The sequence below is a fragment of the Scylla paramamosain genome, chromosome 34, assembly GCF_035594125.1.
Source record: "Scylla paramamosain isolate STU-SP2022 chromosome 34, ASM3559412v1, whole genome shotgun sequence".
In the NCBI taxonomy this organism is placed as follows: Eukaryota; Metazoa; Arthropoda; class Malacostraca; order Decapoda; family Portunidae; genus Scylla; species Scylla paramamosain.
The window spans coordinates 14260220-14283089 of NC_087184.1; the positions used below are offsets into that span (position 1 = coordinate 14260220).

General features: G+C 38.4%; 1 protein-coding gene across 2 annotated transcripts in view; it reads left to right on the forward strand.

The window, feature by feature from the left end:
- The window catches only part of LOC135090228 (synapsin-like), a 106478-nt gene that overhangs the window by 52970 nt on the left and 30638 nt on the right, over positions 1 to 22870 (forward strand). For both annotated transcript variants that reach the window (XM_063986740.1, XM_063986741.1), the window contains exons 2-3: positions 599 to 1032; positions 14715 to 14804. In XM_063986740.1, the coding sequence (XP_063842810.1) occupies positions 1011 to 1032; positions 14715 to 14804 (112 nt within the window). In that variant the 5' untranslated portion in view covers positions 599 to 1010. The remainder of the gene's footprint in view (positions 1 to 598; positions 1033 to 14714; positions 14805 to 22870) is intronic.

A 22870-nucleotide genomic window follows, 5' to 3' on the forward strand; every position in this document is an offset into this window, starting at 1 on the left:
CTACTACTACTACTACTACTACTACTACTACTACTACTACTAATATTGATAAGTTAGTCCTACCATAATGGAGGATGAAAACGTGTCATTATTTCTCTGCTTCTTACCCACCTTCATCTTTAATCCCACTCAGCCAATGGGGTTTCTGATTAGATTCCCTTCGATCAATCACAGTACTCGTAACCTCCTCCCCCATATCCTCCTCCTCCTCCTCTTCTTCCTCCTCCTCCTCCTTCTCTTTCCCCTCTTTCTCTTCCATTGTATTCATTCGCTGGAACAGATGAGCAAAAAAAAATTTAGATGAGGTTGTCTTGCAATCTTGCCCTCATATTGTAGTGAATCTCTTGCCTGTGTGTGTGTGTGTGTGTGTGTGTGTGTGTGTGTGTGTGTGTGTGTGTGTGTGTGTGTGTGTGTGTGTGTGTGTGTGTGTGTGTGTGTTTTAATTTTAATTAACAACACAACTTTACGAGCCATTATCAACACTTAACCAGACACGCGCGCACGCCCACACACACACACACACACACACACACACACACACACACACCTGTAATCCCCCTTAATGAAGTAACACACCTGTACCTTTGCCCTCTTGCAGGTGGCAGAGTAGTACAACAGTAGCAGCTGAACCACCCAAGCGACCTGCAACCATCCACCCAAACCAACAGCAACAACAACTAGAACCACCACAACCATCACTAGACCATCCATCCTCCCTCACCATTACCACCACTACCACCACCACCACCACCACCTGCACCACCCCATTAAAGGCAGGCGTTAAGCGCGTGGAAAGCCAGACACGGTACACAAGACCTGGTGGAACATAACTAGGGTACCCTTGCCAGTTCCCTGAGTTTCTCCCCCTTCACCGCCCTCTCCACCAGTGCCCGCCCTCACGCCCCTCGCCCCTCCCTCCACCACCACCATACTTGGATCCATCTGTGAGTGCAGCCCACCTGAAGCCGGCAAAATTTCATTCTCCAGCTTCAAAGCCTCTTTCTCAAGCAATGTTAACTATCTCAAGAGAAGGTGAGTGTGCTAAGCATGGGTGTGTCTCGCTTGCATGGCCGAGAGACGCGAGTGAGGGAGAGGAGGCGAGTTTGCGTGCATGGCTTGGTCGAGAAAAGGTGCATGATTTATAAAGGGTGGGAGAGGAGGAAAGGAGTAGCAGATGACGGGAGAGGAGAGAAGGGTAGAAGAAGAGAAAGAAGAGGAGGAGGTAGGTAGCAGAGGAGAAGGCTACGAGAGGAGAAGGGTAGGAGAGGAGAAAGGGAGGAGAAGAGAGGAGAAGAGGAGTAGGAGAAGAGAAAGGTAGAAGAGGAGAGGATGGGAGAGGAGAGGAGGAGGAGAGGGGAATGTTAGTTTCCCGGAAGAGTACAAAGAGAGAGAGAGAGAGAGAGAGAGAGAGAGAGAGAGAGAGAGAGAGAGAGAGAGAGAGAGAGAGAGAGAGAGAGAGAGAGAGAGAGAGAGAGAGAGAGAGAGAGAGAGAGAGGGTAAGGTTTGTCTGGATGCATGACTAGTATACCATTAAAGGGGACGTGTGTGTGTGTGTGTGTGTGTGTGAGGGAGAGCAGCATCAAAGGAATAAACATTCTTTGGCGAAAAAAAAAAAGTATTATATCGAGAGAAAAATAACGTACGAAGGTAAAACAAGCAGATGAAAACTAATGAAACTGATACAGTAAAAGCAGAAAGTAATGAATGATGAATAATTGTAAAAAGAAAAAAAGCAGTTAGGAGTGAAAATTATGAAATGACAAACAAAATTCTAGAATAAAACTGTAGAGAAAATGTAGGAAAAGCACTGGAATATATACAACAGAGACAATTTTCATCTTTCTCATCTGCAAATATCATTTAATCAGAGAGAGAGAGAGAGAGAGAGAGAGAGAGAGAGAGAGAGAGAGAGAGAGAGAGAGAGAGATAACCAGTTCCAGTACAATAGAATAAGGATCTGAATGCAAAATTATTCCTCTCCTTTAATCAGGGAATAGCGTTACGGAATTGTGAACACTCCTCCTCTGGCTAAGACAATGACTGGACTTGGTACCATGGAGTCAAACGAAGAACGAATGCAATATATCTAAGGCTGCTTGATTTCCTTATTTACTTGTTTACTTGCTTCCTCGCTTGTTTGCTGTCTGGCTGTCTGTCGCTCTGTCTGTCTGCTTGGCTCGTCTTTTTAAGCTGAATTCAACACGGAAACGATTTTTTTTTTATTTATTTATTTGTTTTGTTTTTTGAGGGTGTAATTCCTGTTGGTGTGTGAAGAATCATTGGCGGTTATGTTCCATGGTCCACTCTCGCTCTGGCAACACTGCATGCATGGATATTGCCCCGGGACACTTGTCATTGCTCTGGTTCGTACTGCTCCGCCACTTACAGCACTACTACCGCCACCACCCCCCCCCACCAATACTACAATTGCCACCAACATTGTCACCACCACCACCACCACCACCAATAACGATACTCTAACCATCACCAACAATAACACTGCCACCACCACAACCACACCAATGCTACCACCACCAACACCGCCACTAACAGCACCTTTGCCACCACTGCCACCACCATCCCCACCACCACCACTACCACAACCACCACCACCATAACAACAACAACAATAGCCACTACCATGACAACAACAACAATTATAAGAACACTGTTACCATACCTACAAAACACACACACACACACACACACACACACACACACACACACACACACACACACACACACACACACACACACACACACACACACACACACACACAAAGAGAGGACGTGCATGTACCACAGAACTTTAAATTGATCAATACTGCATACACGTTGCCCTACACACACACACACACACACACACACACACACACACACACACACACACACACACACACACACACACACACACACACACACACACACACACACACACATACACACACACATAAACGGTTTACCGCAAGCTACGCAGGCGCACAATAGGTAAAGTAGAAAAGCAATTAGTGACTTAGAGAAAAAAATATATATAAATGCAGCTAAGAAAAGATGGACATTCACACGGACAAGCAAAACATAACAGAAATATAAAAAAAAAGAACAAAAGATTAAAAAAAAGTACATGAATCCCACGAATCAAACTGAAAAAAAAAAACATAAAAGCTCTGAAAATTCGACATAATAATAATAATAATAATAATAACAATAATAATAATAATGATAAAAATGTCCGTATGAAGTTCCGTGAATGTTTCTTGCAGTGCCTAGCAACCTCCCCACTTCCGTTCCCGCCCCCTCCTCAAAGTGGCACTCCGCCCCCCCTTTTTCGCACCCCCATCCCTCCCCCTCACCGCCTTAAAGGTACAGTGCCATAATTAGAGCGTAGTGGCGCGAAGACCCCTTTCTCCCCCTCCCTCTCCCTCTCCTTCTCTCCCCTCACGTCATCTCTCCCCCCTCTTCCACTTTCCCCACCCACACTCTCTTCTCAGTCTCTTCTTTTCTTCTCTTCTTTTCACTCAGGCACTCTTTTTCAACTCCCCTCTCTCTTATACATACGAAACGAGTACACACTCTCTCTCTCTCTCTCTCTCTCTCTCTCTCTCTCTCTCTCTCTCTCTCTCTCTCTCTCTCTCTCTCTCTCTCTCTCTCTCTCTCTCTCTCTCTGCATTTATCCCTTTAAATAACAGCTAATCTATTTACCTCTATATCCAGTTGTTGATTTTATCTATCTTTCTATCTATCTATCTATCTATCTATCTATATATCTATTTATCTATCTGTCTTTCTATATGTTTGTCTATCTGTCTGTCTGTCTGTCTGTCTGTCTGTCTCTGTCTATCTGTCTATCTAGCTATCTATATCTCTCCGTCTGTCTGTCTATCTATCTATCTATCTATCTATCCACCCATTTATCTATTCTTTGTCTATCTGTCTATCTATCAATCTGCCTGTCTATCCCTTTTTTTACCCAACTACTTAATTACGTCTGTTCGTCTGTCTATCTATCTGACCTAACTACCTGACTACCTAATTGCCTCATTTTACCTTGAATCCAGCTCCTATTCCACTGTTGATGATTTCGTAGTGCACCACAGCTTCCTATTTTAACACTTTCTGCATCTCTTTTGATACTTTCTTTCCTCCAAAATTTATTCCAAAAATTTTCTTCACATGTAATAACTGTTTGTCCTGCTAGGTACTATGTTTGCTCTTCATTAATTAAGTACTACCTTCAGAATTCATTGACAGAACTGTATCTATTTTTTTTTTTTTTTCTGTTCACTTCAAAAATGATCAGTGTTCTATTTTGTTTTTTTTGTTCTTGTTCTTTGTACTGATTGTGATTATTGTTGTTGTTGTTGTTAGTGGTGTGTGTGTGTGTGTGTGTGTGTGTGTGTGTGTGTGTGTGTGTGTGTGTGTGTGTGTGTGTGTGTGTGTGTTTATTTCAATGTTTTCTTGTTTTATTCCCTTTTTTTTTCATCTAATGTTCTTTCCATCTGTTCTTTCCAGTATTTATATCATCTATTGTCTTTTGTCTGTTGTTCTGAGGGTGAAGGTGAGGCAGACACACACCTGTCCCCCCCTGCACACCTGTCACGCCGCTAATTAACACCTGTCCCACCATCACGTACCTGCACATTCCACCTGAGGCTGCCACCTACCTGCCAACGCAGAAAAAAAGTGCATTAGCATGAAACTTCATTAAAATGCAAAAAAAAAAGTTCAAAATTATGACATTTAAACATACTGAAACTTAAAAATCTAGATGAAAAATACACAGGAAAGCAAATGTGAATACAGAAGAAACACAAAAGAGTGCAAAATTAGCATATAAGTTCGTAAACATACAAAAAAAAAAAAGAATGCAGAGTGAACATAAAAGCTAATTAAAAAACCGCATGCATGAAATAAAATTCAAATTTAACACTAAAAATACACAAAGAAGCACATTCAGACATACACAAAACTCGAGATAAAGATAAAACACAAATAAGGTGAAAGTAAACATAGAACAAGTACAAAAATCTGAATGAAAACACAATAAAAAAAAACACACACGAGGGATAAGTACTAAAATAAATAAATAAATAGAACAATTAACTCCACGCAAGAATTATTAAACTGAAACATGAATTCCACATCCAAATTATCAATCACTTATAAACTCCAATAAAGAGAGGAGCGTTAAGTGTGTCTGGTGATAAAATAAAACAAACATCTGAACTAACCAAAAAATAGTAATATGAATAAACAAAACAATTACTTCCATACAAGAATGACTGCACTACACATCCAAATTTCCAATCAATTATAAACTCCAATAACAGAGGAACGTTAAGTGTTTCTGGTCATAAAATAAAACAAATAATAAAGCAGACACAAATACCTGCAGTTAATTACGTATCTCTGTCTCTCTACACACCTGTTCACTTACTCTCAACCACCTGCACCGCTACCTGCCTCCTTGAATATGGATAAGCGCCTCCAGTGATAATAATAATAATAGTAGTAGTAGTGATGGTGATGATAATAGCAATAATGATGATAATAATAATAATAATAATAACAATAATAATAATAATAATAATAATAACAACAACAACAACAACAACAACAACAACAACAACAACAACAACAACAACAACAACAACAACAACAACAACAACAACAACAACAACAACAACAACAACAACAACATTTTTCAAGTCAGCACGTCTGATTCACCAAATCAACACACGAATAATGAAAGAGAATTAACTTTTTTTCTTTTTTTTCCATTATTTCTCTTTACTTGTCAAGGACTCTGACTAAGGGGGCAAAAAAAAAAAAAAAAATGCTAATTAAAGGATCGTTCATTATGCTCAGACTTGCCTAACACTTTCCCTTTCTTCTATTCACCACGTGTTATCGAGTTGAACCAAAAACACAGTACAAGGAATATCGCCGTTAATATGTCACTACAAAAAGGACACTTATAGACTCCAAAATTGTGGGTGATGCAGTTTCTGAGATGCCTTCCTACTCCTCTTGAGAGAATTCAAGTTCAGTATTCAGAAACGCTCTGCTCTCTTTACCCCGACTATTTCCAAAACCCACAGAGATGATTATCGGAGTTGTCAAGAGTGCTTCTCCCTGTTCATAATGTAGAAATATTGCTAATCTATTACTACACCGGTAAAAAAAACACGTTCAAAAACCCATGTCACTTCAATTAGAGCCTTTTGAATGTAGTGGAGGAGCGGGGCAGGAATGTTTCAGAATACGTGTGCGGTGTCATAGGAAGGAAGGAAAAAACAGAAGCATGTAGAGTTCCATTGTTTGGCGGTGAAAGGGATGAGTGAAGGTACTGGTTAACAGGTATTAGTGAGGAGGACAGGGGAGGGGCGAGAGTAAGTAGAAAGTGTTGTTAAATGAAGCCGTGGGAGGTGAAAGGGATGAAAGAGTGAAGATATTGGTTAACTAATGTGGAGGTAGACAGAATAGGAATGAGAGTAAATAGAAAGTGTTGTGCAGCGAGGCGGCGTGAGGGGGCATGTAGTTAGCCAGTTCAGAGGAGCAGTTAAGTATGGAGATAATGGTAGAAGGTAATAGAGGATGTAACATTAGAGTGGCGAGTGAATCAAGACAGTTCCACTTGAGTCTTGTACAGAACTTCACTCCACGAACCAGACACTTTCAATGATGATGATGATGATGATGATGATAATAATAATAATAATAATAATAATAATAATAATAATAATAATAATAATAATAATAATAATAATAATAATCTCCAACACTACCTTGATAGATGCTGCCTGTCACCTGTCCTCACCTGGCTTTAAGGAAACAATCAACATTTAAAGTCCGTTAAAGGATCTTACTTACTGTACAGAACAAACATAAAATTTCGGGAGAATGAACTCAAATAAAACACGCACACACACACACACACACAAACAAACAAACAAACAAATAAACAAATGACCCCAACACACACATTCAGTGGATAACAAACCAGGTTAATTAAGCAACAGGTAAAACAGAATCAAACAGAACATAATTACAGCAAGATAAGTAAGGCAGGCAGGTACACCTCGCACTGTCTTGAAGGAAAACAGGTGTCACTTTAATTAATTCAAGCGTAGAAGGGAAAGATGAAGTAAACAGGAGCAGGGAATAATCAAAGAGAGGGGGGGATGTTTGCAGCTGCAGGTGACACGCAGGTGGTGGAGTGGCAGTTGTTTGCGCCCACCAGGAAACTCAATTGCCACTAGAATATGAACTAGACGAGAAGTTGAAATGGAGAAAGAGGAGGAGGAGGAGGAGGAGGAGGAGGAGGAGGAGGACGATGACGACGATGAAAAGAAGGACAAGGAGGAAGAGGAAAAGGAAAAAGACAAGGATGAGAAAGACGATGACGATGAGGAGAATGACAAGGAGGAGGAGGAGGAGGAGGAGGAGGAGGAGGAATACAAAGGAACACAAACGAAAGCCAAACAGCAATAGACTTTTAGGTCGTTGCAAGGCTGTTTTGGAGAAGAAGGACAAGGAGGAGAAGGAGGAGAAGGAGGAGGAGGACGATGAGGAGGAGGAAGAGAAGGAATGGGAGGAGGAGAAGGATAAAAAGAGGGAGGTTAAGGAGATAAGTTTTAATGATGAGGCTGCCAAATTAAAGGCAAGTGCAATGCGAACAGGTACACAGGAGCAGGTGTAACCGGAAGTGATTACAGGAAGAAAAGCAGGTGTGGAGAAGGAGGAGGAGGAGGAGGAATACAAAGGAATACAAAGAAGAAGAAGGAGGAGGAGGAGGAGGAGGAGGAGGAGGAGGAGGAGAATAAGAAAGAAAAGAAAGAAAGAAAAGGATGAGAAGCACAATATAAGACAGAAAACTAAAAGAATATATGAAATTAACGAAAAACATTCAACAAAAGAGGCAGGAAAAATAACACACACACACACACACACACACACACACATTAACCCTCCCCTCCCTCCCGCTACACACACACACACACACACACACACACACACGCGCGCGCGCGCGCGCGCGCGCACGCGCGAGGAAAGCAAACATCTAGTGGAAAGAGAGTGTCACGTTTGAAGGAAGACAAACAGCAGAGATGACAGGTGTGATGAGGAGGAGCCACCCCGGCGAAGAAAACACACCGACATACACACACAAAAATAATATCGAAAGAGACAAAGAAAATGGAGTGACGGAGAGATAGGACGAGAAAAGAAAACGAGAATGGTGTAGATAGATGTGCGAATTAAACGTAAATGAAGAAAAATACGCGTAATTAATGAAAACGAAATAAATGGGATAATATCAGGAGACAGAAAATGGAGACAGCAGAGCGGCAAGACTTAAAGAAAACGAGAATGGGTTAGACAGATGTGTGAATTAAACGTAAATGAGGAAAGAATACATATAATTAACAAAAAAAAAAAAAATAAAAAAAAACAAGCAGGACAGTGAAAATGGAGAGAAGAGATAATTGAGAGGCAAGACACACACACACACACACACACACGAAAAAAAAAAAAGAAACTAGAATATCGTAGACAGATGTGCAAACTAAATGCAAATGAGGAAAAAGACACATAATTAACAAAAAAACAAAACAAAAAACAAAGCAAGAAATACAGACGACACTAACATAATATATAGGATACATTCCAGGAGAGACAGGTGTTAATTAAGTCTAGCCCGCCAGGTGTAATAACAGCAAAGGGTTAAGTTTACAGGGAAAGGTTATGAGAAAATGAGATGGGGGTTCACGTATCCAAGAGGGCATAGCGCAGACAGGAAAACGTGACAAGGAACGAGATAGAAGTAGACAAGTTCATTAGTGATGCTGAGATAAGGCATGGAAAGACTTGACATAAAACAAGATTAGACGTATAGTTCATTATTGATGCAGGATGGAAGAGTGAAACGTTATACGCTGGTGTGTCAAGGTGGAAGAGACAGAGAGACGTGAAAAAAAAAACAAAAAAAAACATGAGTAAAGATAGATAGACGATTTCATTACTGATGCAGAATAGAAGAACGAGACGCGACATTAAGGTGTGTCAAGGTACAAGGGGGCAAGAGGGGATCTGATAGATATATTTAAGTACCATGAGCGAATATAACCATGGTGATGAAAACACAAGGAGCAACTAGACCAAGAGGGTACAGCCCGGGAGGGGAGATAGAAGGACGCGACTTAAAACAAAATTAAATGTAGACAAATTTATTAGAGATGCAGGAATATAAGTGAGACGTTATAATGCAAATGTGTCAAGGTGTAAGAGACAGGAGGACGTGACATGAAACAAGATTAAAGGTAGATGGACGATTTAATTAGTGTTACAGGAAAGAAAAATGAGATGTGATATGCTGGTGTCAAGAGGGGAACAAGGATCCTTCTGACCTTTCTTTTGGGAATGGCAATATTAATGGGCCTTTTCCCGCTCTTTTTGTTGCCCTTAGCCAGTGATGCTGGATAGAAAGGTGAGGCGTGATGTGCGTCAAGGTGTAATAGACAGGAAGATGTGACATGAACAAGACTAAAGGTAGACAGACGTAAAGGTAGATAGGAATGCAGGTGTAGCGAATAAATCCAAGTAAAAGTGATGCGTGTGCAAAATTCAATAAATGACAGATGTGTAGAGAGGGAGCAGCAATGGAAAATTAAACGTAAATAAAAGTGACAGATGTGTAGGAACAGCAGCTGTGTGTAGGAGAGGAAAAAAATATATGCAAAAGTAGATTTAAACCAAAGTGAACGACAGATTTGTAAATCCAATAAAATAACACGTGTATAAGGGAAGCAGGTGTGAAAAAATACATCTAAACCAAAGCGACAAGTGTGTTAATCCAGTAAATAACAGATGTGTAGGAGCAGAGTGTGTGGTAAAGCAAAAAATATGAAACGTAAATTTAAACCAAAGCAAAAGGTGTGTAAATTCAGGAAAAAAAAGAAAAAGGTGTGTGCAGAAGCAAAACATATGGAAACATAAATCTAAACTATAGTGACAGGTGTGTAAATCCAGTAAACAGCAAATATGTAGGTTCAGCAGGTGTGCAGAAGCAAAAATATGGAAAAAACAGGTGTGTATGTAAATCCAGTAAATGACAGGACAGGTGTGTAGGGATGACAGGTGTGTGTAGGAGGAGCAGGTGTGGAGAACTAAGTGCCCAGTGTCTCCGCAGCGTGCAATCCACTTCCACCTCGGCACTTGAGGCCTTCGGCGGTCCACCAGTGACAGAGGGTCGCTTCAGGAGAAACAGGTGAACCACGTTACCTCAGGGGTGGATCCCGACACCTGGGGGGGCGAAGGCAAGGCACGCATGGGGGGCCACCTAGGCCTATCAGAGCCTTAAACAAAAGCCATGGTGCCCCACACGAATTGGCAAAAACCTTTACGCTCTACAAAAAAAAAATGGTTCAATGAATTTCTAAACTGACTGGAAATGATTGGCAGATGTTAGTGACATGTAGAAGTGTTGTTTGATGGAAGGAGGACTGGCTTCTGTTCGTCAGGCGAGTTGATAATGATAAATGGCATTTCTTAAGTGGCTAAAAATTGGTTCGGAATATTTCTAAACCGACTGGATATGATTAGCAGGTCTTACTGGGACCTGAGAGTTACTCGATGGAAGAAGGATTGGATTCCGTTTCTAAAGCGGCTGGATGGGCATTTGGTGCTTCCTAAAAGGATAAAAAGTGATTCGGTGAAAATATTATTGTTATTTGTTCCTAAACCGACTGATGAAGAATTGATAGATTTTAATGTTATTTAAAGGTGTTACTTGATGGAAGGATTGGATTAATTTCCCTAAGCAAATGGATGATGCTGATTGGAAGTTCTTAAGAAGATAAAGATGATTAAGTGAAAATATGGATGGACTCTGCTCTTAAAATGAGTGGAAAATAATTCGTAAGTCTTAAAACTTCATAAAAATTACTGGAAAGGACGACTGGATGATGCTACTTGGCAGTTCCTAAGAGTGATTCGGTGCAAATATGCTGGAATTCTGTTCCTAAAAGCGACTGGAGAGTAATTGGCGAATTTTAAAACTATATAAAAAAATAGACAAATAAATAAATAGATTCTTTCCTAAAGCTATTGGACAATAATTGGCAATTATTATGTGGATAAAGAATGATTCGATAAGAGGCAGGATTAGATTCTATCGTAAAACTGATTGGCAATCCTGAGGTGGATAAAGGAGTGACTATTAGCAGATCTTAACACTATATAAGTGATTTGATAAAGAAGGATTAAATTTTAAAGCGATGATAATTGGTAGATCTTAAAAAAGGCTAAATATAAAGCGATAATATAGACAAGACAGCTGGATTCCATTGCAGGATAATTGTGTGCATCCAGCGTCAAATTATTCCCTAAAAGTCTAAGTGTTTGAGCGAAACGATTCCAGATTGGCGAAAAGTTTTGATTACTCGAGGCATTCATATTCAGATCTATTGTGAATGTGATAGAAAAGAACTTAAAATATTGGAGAAAATGCATCGCTTAGAGGCAAGATGAATGGAAGAGCGGATTATCAGTGAAAGTTGCAATCATGATAATAAAGAAAACAAAAACAGTAATGATCACCACTGGAAAGTAGGAGAAAAATTCAGAATAATTACTGCATAAAATTGCCGTAAAAGTCTGTTATCCCCCCAGCCCCCCCCTCTCTCTCTCTCTCTCTCTCTCTCTCTCTCTCTCTCTCTCTCTCTCTCTCTCTCTCTCTCTCTCTCTCTCTCTCTCTCTCTCTCTCTCTCTCTCTCTCTCTCTCTCTCTCTCTCTCTCAATAAAGCGAAATTCATCAGATTTTAATTGGTCAATGCAAGAGCAAAAAAAAAGAAGAAAAATCGGACATAATGAACGTTTCCATTTGAAAAAAAAAAGGAAAAAATGGAAGTTAAACAAAAATCTGTAGAGAAAAGTACTAACTATGCAACCACGTCCCCTGTGTTGCAAAGGATCCACTCCTGACTCTCCCACGCCCTGACCACACACACACAGACACACACACACACACACACACACACACACACACACACACACACACACACACACATACAGAAAGGGCGTTTTTATTATATCTTTTAATATCAATTTGCACCAATGATTTCTTTTATTTTCCTTTGATTTTTTCTTTCTATTTTTTTTTTTACTCTTGAATGGCTGAAAGCTTCTATGTAATACGGCTATTTTTATCTTTTTTTTCTTTTAGCTCGTTTTCTATTTTTATTTACTAGTGTTCGATTATTTTTTTTTTCGTTCGTTTCTTCGTTTTTTTTTTCAGTTTCCCTCGTGCACTTTTCTTGACTCGCTTTTGTATGTTTTTATTATTTTTTTTTGTGCTTTTCTGTTCGTTTTTTTATTTGTATTATTATATTCTTGGCTTCTTTTCATAACGCTACTCTCTCTCTCTCTCTCTCTCTCTCTCTCTCTCTCTCTCTCTCTCTCTCTCTCTCTCTCTCTCTCTCTCTCTCTCTCTCTCTGCGTGTTTATTATCGTTATCACCTGCTTTGCTTCACTGCACAAACGCGCGCGCACACACACACACACACACACACACACACACACACACACACACACACACACACACACACACACACACACACACACACACACACACACACACACACACGGCGCTTCTCAATTTTGCATCTTGGTTTTTAATATATATTCTTTTTAGCTGCCGAATTTCTCTCTCTCTCTCTCTCTCTCTCTCTCTCTCTCTCTCTCTCTCTCTCTCTCTCTCTCTCTCTCTCTCTGCATGTATAAACTATCAGCTGACTGTGATGAATAAAAAGCTTCATGGTGTTAATATTATTCAGCTTATTCAGAATAGGATTAGAATTGCATAGACAGTCCTGCCCAATCCCCTTTTATTTACTTCATATTAATCCTTGAAAAGTTATCCTGATCTATCTCATATCCAAGAATTATCAAGTCGTTATCATTATTGTTTCTCTCTCTTAGTGTTGTCTTGTATCAGTTTGCCATTATTTCCTTCTCCTCTCCTCTCTTCTTTTGTATTATCATTCTTTTATATTTATTTATCTATTTATTTATTTATTTATTTCATTTATTTATTTTTTTTATTCCTGTTCTTCATCTCTCGTCTTCTCATTTCCCCTCGCCCTCATCATCATTATCAACCTCATTTCGGTGTGTCTCATAACGTGTGTGTGTGTGTGTGTGTGTGTGTGTGTGTGTGTGTGTGTGTGTGTGTGTGTGTGTGTGTGTGTGTGTGTGTGTGTGTGTGTGTGTGTGTGTGTGTGTGTGTGTGTGTGTGTGTGTGTGTGTGTGTGTGTGTGTGTGTGTGTGTGTGTGTGTGTGTGTGTGTGTGTGTGTGTGTGTGTGAGAGAGAGAGAGAGAGAGAGAGAGAGAGAGAGAGAGAGAGAGAGAGAGAGAGAGAGAGAGAGAGAGAGAGAGAGAGAGAGAGAGAGAGAGAGAGAGAGAGAGAGAATTTCTTCTTGTGTTCACTGAGAAAAATACAAGAAAAAAATTACAATAATAATAATAATAATAATAATAATAATAATAATAATAATAATAATAATAATAATAATAATAATAATAACAACATCCACACAAAAAAAATGGAAAAAAGGCAAATTAATGAAAAACAGAAAATCAAAAAAAGAAGCAAAATTAAATAAAAATAAATTCATGAAAAAAATTACAACGAAAAGATTCCACACAAATTACTCTTGGTTTTTCTTCCCCTGAGCTAATCTTTCTAAATCTGGACTCTTAATTCTTCACTCTTGATAACTCTCACCTGGTATTGCAACATCTGAACCCGCCTCGCCAATACCTGTGTTGTTTGTGAGCCGCCTGGAGATGTGGGTGAATGATGGGTCTCAAAATTATTCTCTCTCTCTCTCTCTCTCTCTCTCTCTCTCTCTCTCTCTCTCTCTCTCTCTCTCTCTCTCTCTCTCTCTCTCTCTGCTATTATTATTATTATTATTATTATTATTATCATTATTATTATTATTATTATTATTATTATTATTATTATTATTATTATTATTATTATTATCATCATCATCATCATCACCATCATCGTCGTCATTATCACGATCATCTTATTTATCATATTTATCATCCATTTATGTTTTCTTCTTCTTTTTATATTTTCTTTTCTAAATAATTTCAACATTTCTCTATATAACTACTCCTCTCTCTCTCTCTCTCTCTCTCTCTCTCTCTCTCTCTCTCTCTCTCTCTCTCTCTCTCTCTCTCTCTCTCTCTCTCTCTCTCTCTCCTCTTACTCAATTCCACATACTAACTTCAATTTTCCACCTCATTTCTCCTACTTCACCTCTTCCTTCCCTCCTTTCCATTTTCTCTATTCCCCTTCTCTCTCCCTCCTCTTCCCGTTCCTTATCCTCTTCCCATTTCTCTCTCTACCGCAAGATTCTTTTCTTCGTGTATCTCATTTCCTCCTCTCTCCTCTTCTCTCTTACGTATTCTTCATTACACCTCCACACCTTCATTCCTTCATCTCCCTTATCTCCCTTCCCTCACCTCCTTGCAGTCTCCCTCCTCCTTCATCCCCCCACTTAGAACATTCGCCTTATCTCCCGCGTCCAGGCAAGACCTCCTTCTCCTCCTCCTCCTCCTCTTTCTCGTCCTCCTCGTTACACTCCTTATTTTTTCGCCTCCTTCTCCCTCCCGTCACGCCCGTCCCATTCTCTCTCTCATTACAGGTTCTCTTCTGGGGATCTCTCGGCAGAGTGTGACGATGAAGAGGCGAGTCTACGGAAACAAGAAATTATTACCCAACAGGTATGAATGCAGTGTTAATTAACTTTCTTTTTATCGTACCTGTATTTTACCTAAGAATATTGTAGCTGTTGGACCGTATTCCGAAACACTTCTGCTCTGCCCCTCCACTGTTTTCGAGACTCTAGTTGAAGTGACACGGGGTTTTTAAGGGTGTTTTTTTACCTTTATAGTAACAGATTGGTGGTGTTTCTACGTTATTAACAGAAGAAACACTCGTGACAACCAGGTTAATCATCTCTGTGGCCCTTGAAAATAGTCGTAAAGTGACAGGCAGGTGTTTTCACGATTATAGTAACAAATTAACAAGTGTTCTACATTAATAACAAGAGAAACACTCGTGAAAACCTAGCAAATCATCTCTGTGAAAATAGTCGTGGTGAGCGAGCAAAGCGTTACGGAATGCGGACCTGTATCTTGGGTAATCAAGGATCCATTAATTTAATACTCTGGTGATTTTTTTTTTTTTTTTTCAATTTTTTATAAGAGATTCATTTGTGAGGGATAATTTACTTATGAAGAAGTATTCACCACGTTAATTGCCCCACTTGTGCATCTATTCAGGTAGATAATGAGTCATGTTTAAGTTGCTCATGATCCAAGTTAGGTTAGGTTATTATGTCATGTTAAGTTAGGTTTAACCATGAGTCACGTTAGGTTAGTTTAGATTAAGTTTATTCATGGCTCAAGTTAGGTTAGTTTAAGTTAGGTTAGATTTTTTCATGAATTAGGTTAGGTTAGGGTAAGTACGGGTAGGTTTACTCATGAGTCAAGTTAGGTTTATAGATGAGCCAGGTTACGTTAGGTTAGTTAAGTTTACTAGAGTCATTTTAAGCTAGGTTAGGTCGGGTTAGGTTTTACTCATTAGTAATGTTAATTGCCTTACTTGTACAGACATTCAGGTGCACGAATACTCATATTTCGTGAAGTTATTCATGAGTTAGGGATGAAATATACTCATGAGTTCAACATGTTAATCAAGTGACTTACGTGTGTATTTATTCAGGTAAACTCAATGACTCAGAACTTTGATTTTTGATGAAACACATGTTAGTATCAAAAGGACACTCATTTTACCATGTTTACTCATCATTCACATCTAAGTAACCCGAATATACAATAATGAGTACGTGTAGGCTATCACAGACCTACTCACTCATCCTATTCACTCATTCATGGATTACATTTAGAATACCATGAACTTACTCTCCGTTTACTCACTCGCATTCACTTACCTTACTCATTTATCGTGAAAGTGAATCAAAGAGAATGCCTCGTTAAGCATGAATATATCAAGTTTACTCATTATTACTCAATCTGAACCCGAATCACCCATTGCCACGAGTCACGTACGTCAAGATTCATAGTACTCAGTTTTCTGACGAGGATTATGACCCTTAACCTGTCTTACTCGTTGTGACTGAAGAAATGAGTGAGCGAGTGAGTGAGTGAGTGAGTGAGTGAGTGAGTGAGTGAGTGAGTGAGTGAGTAATAATAGTAATACGTATGTAAGTAGTAATAGTAATGATGATGATGATGATGATGATGATGACGATGATAGTAATAATAACAACAATAACAACACTAATAATGATGACGATGATAATAATAATAATAATAATAATAATAATAATAATAATAATAATGATAATAATAATAATAATAATAATAATAATAATTAGCCTCAGCATTCCCTCATTCCAGTTACAAAAAAAAAAAAACTGCTAATTATAATCAATAATAATTTAAGACAGCAGCACAACACTAATTAATATTTAAGGTACTTTTAAGAACTCGGCAGGCATGGTAATTAAGATTCCCTAAATAATAAGTATTTTTCAGCATTTTTTTTTCTTTTCCCCTTTCACATTATAGATTTTTAAACAGAATTATGAAAACATTAATACGGCAACACTGTACACGTATTGACATGAAGCGTTTACAATGATGAAGATTAAATTTTTGGACACAAACTTTAGGGAAACATTTTCAGCATGTTTTTTTTTTTTTTTTCCCTTCCTTTTTTACGGTATATTTTTTTTTTTACATAATTATGGAAACACTAAAATAGCAACACTACACATAGTGAGATAAGAGTTTTAACAATGTTTGAGTTTTGGGCATGAGGAAAGATTAAATAAACACTGCCTCTGCCGTAAGTACGAGAATAATTTCGTAAAATGTATGAAACTAAGATCTTGCCGAGAAATATTCAGAAGTTAGAGAGAAGCAAGATGATTAAGAGAGAAAGGTCAACATGAAGAGGAAGAAAAGTTAACATGATGAATAAGATTTTGAATTCGGAAACACAAGAGAAAACATGAAGACATTTACTTACAGATTTCTACAAGTACATGAAAAGAATACACTGATAATTATGGAGCGTTTGGGGAATGAAAAAAAATAAATAATTGATAAAATAAAATCAACAAATGAATGAATAATAGTAATAATAATGATGATGATGATAATGATAATAATAATAATAATAATAATAATAATAATAAAAATAATAATAATAATAATAATAATAATAATAATAATAATAATAATAATAATAATAATAATAATAATAATAATAATAATAATAATAACAATAAATAAGACTAAGATTAGGATCACGATTCAAATTAAGATTATGAAACGCAGAGAGATCAATTCAAACTCACAACTCATTCTAAAAACACACACACATCTGGGAATTCCCCCACAAATAGTAAATAAATAAATAAATAATAGTGTTTCTTTTTGGGAAGCTCATTAGATTTAGACACGAGAGAGTAAGTCAAATATTTCTGATACACATCATTAGACTGAACAATAACATACTTTCTTACAGTTATACGAGGATAAAAGATGAAATATGACACAGTAAATTACATAAGAGTTGATCAGAATGTAAAATAACGTGTAGGCAGTTGATATGAAAGCAAAACGAGGATAAAGGACACATGAAAGGACGAGAACAGAATTAAAGAAATAGAATATTCGTACATGACAATAGAAAATTACATGAAGGTTATATAATGAAAAACAAACAAAAATACAGGATGGGAAATATAAATACACTTAAAATTACGACAGAATGGAGGAAATAAAGATAAAAAAAAAAACAGAAATAATTAAAAAAAGGATAAAAAAAAAACTGACGCAATAAACAAACAGAAAAACTAACAGCTATAAACAAAAGTCGAAAAACAAAATGTAGGATGAAACAAACAAACTAACACACACACAAAAAAAAAGACAGTAGAATAAATAGAAAATAAAAAAAAGATAACGAGAAAAAGATAAACGAAAAAAAAATGATATACGAAGCATAAAAAAAATATAGAACTGAGTAAAAACTTGAAAAAAAAACTAACTTAGAAGTGAAAAAATAAATAAATAAAGTAAACATAAGATTAAAAACACACAAAAAATAAACACAGACTAGACAAAATAGAAGATAAAAACCTACATACGAAAAAAAAAAAAAATTAGGAGAAACAGAAGACTAGACCATATACTACTACTACTACTACTACTACTACTACTACTACTACTACTACTACACTTATAAGGCATGGGAATTACTACAACTAAACCCCTACTTGTCACCCCTTAAAAAGCCGGACGACAACAGAGACGAGGTAACTAAAACAATGCTCTTAATTGGCAACACTTCTACGTATCTTTAGTTTTTGAATCTTTTGGATAAGCTTCTTCTTACTGTCTGTCGCGATCCATCCACCTCTCTCTCTCTCTCTCTCTCTCTCTCTCTCTCTCTCTCTCTCTCTCTCTCTCTCTCTCTCTCTCTGCTACCAGTGTCAACATTACAGGCTGTCTTGTACGTCATTCCTCGTAGCGTCAGTGGGCATCCAGTTAAGCTTTCAGAACCTTTATCTAATTTATCTCCTGCTTCACTTCCAAGCTTCGGTCTTAGTATTCAAGCACTTTTTGAGAGTATCGAATCCTTTTTAAAAATATCAGATCCCATTTTCTAATATATCAGGGACGTAATATGCAGTAAAAATAGGTAAATAAAAAATTTGAGTAGCAAAGGGAAGAAGGGAAAAAAGTAGTATTAGGGAAATGATAGAGTGACGCACCTCTCCTTCTCCCTTCCCCGCCTTTAAGTAGAAAAAAAATAGGAAAAATATCGTAGTGTAACAATCCCTTAGTGGAAAGATTAATTAATTTTTGGGAAATATTATAGTACAATGCTTCCATTTAGTAAAGAAAAGAAGGAATTTAGGGAAGTATATTGTAACGCTTCCCTTTAGTAGAAAAAAAAAAAAACTGAAAGAATTCATGTCGCATATCGAACTTTTAAAAGAGATTAAGAGATTTAAGAGATACAGGATAACTTAATCCACCGCAAATTATCAAAGTGAAAAAGAAAAAAAGTAATCTACACCCAGAATGAAAGGTAATACACAGACACCCTCGAAGAAAAAAAAACAAAGAAAAATTCAAATCTCAAATACGAGTATAGCTTTTAAAAAAATCAAATCAAGAATTACTTAACCAACCATAAAGTAAAATAAAACAAAGAGACAATACACTACAAAAAAAAAAAAAAAAATTAAAACCAACAGAGTAACTTCCCCTTTTAAATCAAGAAGAATGAATTAGAATAACACGCAAGATTCCTGAGACTACCATAAAGTAAAAAGAAGAAAAAAAAAACACACACCAAGACTAACATAAACTATAACAAAAAAAAAAAAAGGCAAAAAAAATAATAAATAAATAAATAACAGTAACTTCACCTTTGAATCGAGAAGAACGAATCAGACTCACATGCCACAGAATAAAAAGAGAAAAAATCAAATAAATAATGAAAATAAAAATCAAGAGGAACTTCTTTTGAGTGGAAGAGAATGCGTTAGACTCACACGCGAGGTTCTTGAGACAGGGAGGCAAAGAGAGGACGCAAAGGCTTTATCAGGACCCAAATATGACCCTTGAGGCCCTTGAGTGTCGCCTAGAGGACCCTGGGGACTTGTCTTCCACTGGCACCCCTGAAAAGGACCTGAAGAACCTTAATGGTGTGTCTCGGAGGTTCAGTTTGCGACCCTGAATCACCGTCACCCGCAGAGGCTTTTTTCAGTTCTGTTTTATTTATTTTCCTGCCCTTACTGAGAGATAGAACGTTATGTAAGGGTTCTTTAGGGTTCTCTCTCTCTCTCTCTCTCTCTCTCTCTCTCTCTCTCTCTCTCTCTCTCTCTCTCTCTCTCTCTCTCTCTCTCTCTCTCTCTCTCTCTCTCTCTCTCTCTCTCTCTCTGCTTTGGAATGTTGATAATGTCTAGGTTTTTTTCTCTCTCTCCCTCTCTCGCGTTATTTTCTCATTTTGTCTTGCATTGCGGGTTCCATTTATATATATGCTCTCTCTCTCTCTCTCTCTCTCTCTCTCTCTCTCTCTCTCTCTCTCTCTCTCTCTCTCTCTCTCTCTCTTCGAATGTGATAAAAAGCTAGATATGCCAGAATTCTGCTTTGTGTGTGTGTGTGTGTGTGTGTGTGTGTGTGTGTGTGTGTGTGTGTGTGTGTGTGTGTGTGTGTGTGTGTGTGTGTGTGTGTGTGTGTGTGTGTGTGTGTGTGTGGGTGTGGGTGTGTGTGTTGCCAGCTTGATAAAAAATGTTCCTTCTAGCGGACTGTGCAATCTCTCTCTCTCTCTCTCTCTCTCTCTCTCTCTCTCTCTCTCTCTCTCTCTCTCTCTCTCTCTGGCGTTTCCTCACCAACTAATCGCTTCACCTTTGTTTATTTGCCATTTATAACATCACTATCTGTACACTGTGTTCCTCCTGACAATATTTGCCTGCCATGCTCCGACCCTCACTGTGTTCGCCTCGCCTTCATCTCCCTGTCCATTCCTCTCTTCGAACACTTCTCTCCTTCCTACGTTAAGATCGAGAGGCGGGGGGGTTCACCACAGCCTCCTGCTTCAAAGCCTCCTCCTCAAGAGCAAGGTTCTGAACCCAAGCAAGGTTCTGAACCCAAGCAAGGTTCTGAACCGAATCAAGCCCCCCCAAAGCCTCAAGTGAAGCCTCAGACTGCGCAGGTAAACTTTTGTCTCTCATGAAGAAAGGCTGACCCCAAAGCAAGTGCATGAGTTTTTTTTTTTTTTTTTTTGTTAACTACTGCTAGACGAGTTTGTTAGTTATGCGTATGATGCGTCTCTCTCTCTCTCTCTCTCTCTCTCTCTCTCTCTCTCTCTCTCTCTCTGATGGCTGGCTCTCTGGTACTCTTTTTGAATTAAGGTCGCTGCAGGGTGAGTACCGCATCTCCCGTTTTCTTTTTTCTCTCCTAGCTGAGCGGTCCACTTTTAGGCGAGTCATCCCTCTGTCCTGCCTTGCTCAGTGCCCACGGGAATTCAGGACACCGTGGAATACATTACGACTCTTGTTTTTTTGGGTAACAGGCGACTATGACTGCCACCCAACACCCATACCCACCCACACACACACACACACACACACACACACACACACACACACACACACACACAGGAACACATTATAAACGAGCGTATCTACTCATAGTGTATTTTCATATGTCCTTCCTAACTTTTTCCTCCTTTTTCCTTCAATTTTCTTTGTTTATTTCTTGTTTTTACATTCACTCTACATTCCTACGTCAACCAACACTCATATTCATTATCTTCCCTTCCCCCTTCACGTTTTCTTTCATATATTTCTGTTTACTTTCTCACATTCCTTGTCCTCGTGCATTCGTCAACTCAACATTGTTCCTCCGTAGCGAAGCGAATAGGAAAAAATAATTTAAATAACTCCACTTTAACCATCCTAAGAAAAAAAAAAAGTTTTCTCTTTTTAATATGAATTTGATCACCGTTTTCTTTAACACAAATAGCATCAAGAAAATCTAAAAAATATCATGTTTTGTCTTTAATGTTAATTTGATCACCGTTTTCTTTAAGCCTCGCGTCCCTACCATCACTAACTATTTTTTTCTCCCTCTCTGCACTTGTCCTTCCCACAGACGAGGCTTAAGCAGGTACTCACTAGCCAGATGTAGCTTAATGACCTCGTGGCGCTCAGTACGTGTCGCCCTCACCTGTCACGCCGCTCCATTGTACACGTGACGCCTCTTCGTGATTCCCTGACGTCACGCTAAATTGTCCGGTGCTTTGCGGTTCACTCTGACGTTACTACTTTAATTCCCGAGTGCTTGTGGTGTCTATTTTTACTGCTCTTCAAATAATTTCCGTGTGCTTTGGTTTGTATCCCACTTCATAATATTTTACGTTGAGTTTAATGCTGTTTTTCATACATTCTTCGTGTAAAGAAATGTATAACTGTGTTTCAGCTTAAAAAGAAACGGATTTCTCCAGTTAACTTAAAAACGAAAATGGTTTATCCAGTTAATTTACAATAAGAAAAGAGTAATTTATTCAGTAAAATTCCAACAAAAAATAATTTATCTAGTTAACTTACAATAAAAAAAACAATTTGTATCAGTTTTCCATCAAGAGAAATCAACAACTTTCACTTCTCAAAATACACACACTTTTCTGACTCGAAGAAAGTTTTTACGCGGCTGGAAGTCAAAAGGTAAATAGTCAACAAAGCCGCATCGCAGGAAAGAAAAGAAAAATCCTCCAGATGAACACACCACAAGTTCCAAAATGCCACCACTCCGGGACAGATTCTCTTCTCTATGACCTACTGGGTGCCACGTTAACGCTATATATATAATCTAGTGAAAATTTAGTACTACCCTTTCACTCCCTCAGCTCCCTCACGCCTTCCTGCTCCCCCTAACCCTCGTGAAATAAAAGGGCAGCCCAGCCTCCTCATGTTTGGCCGCCTTGGTGCAAAAGTCTTCCCGTGTCCCCGACGTGTCACCTTCAGCAGTGGTCGCGCCGCCTCTCACAATTCTTGGGGAAAACTTTGTCCTCACTCGGGATAAACTTAGAGAGGGGAAGAGATGCTGGGTTTTGTGTGTTTGTGTTTGTGTATGTTTCTCGTCTTCTTTCACATTACTTCATCTTTATTTTTCATGTTTTTCTTTTACCCTTCTTTTTCCTCTCCTTTCTCTTTTTCTTTGGTGTGGTGAGGAAGAAAACTTGCCATAA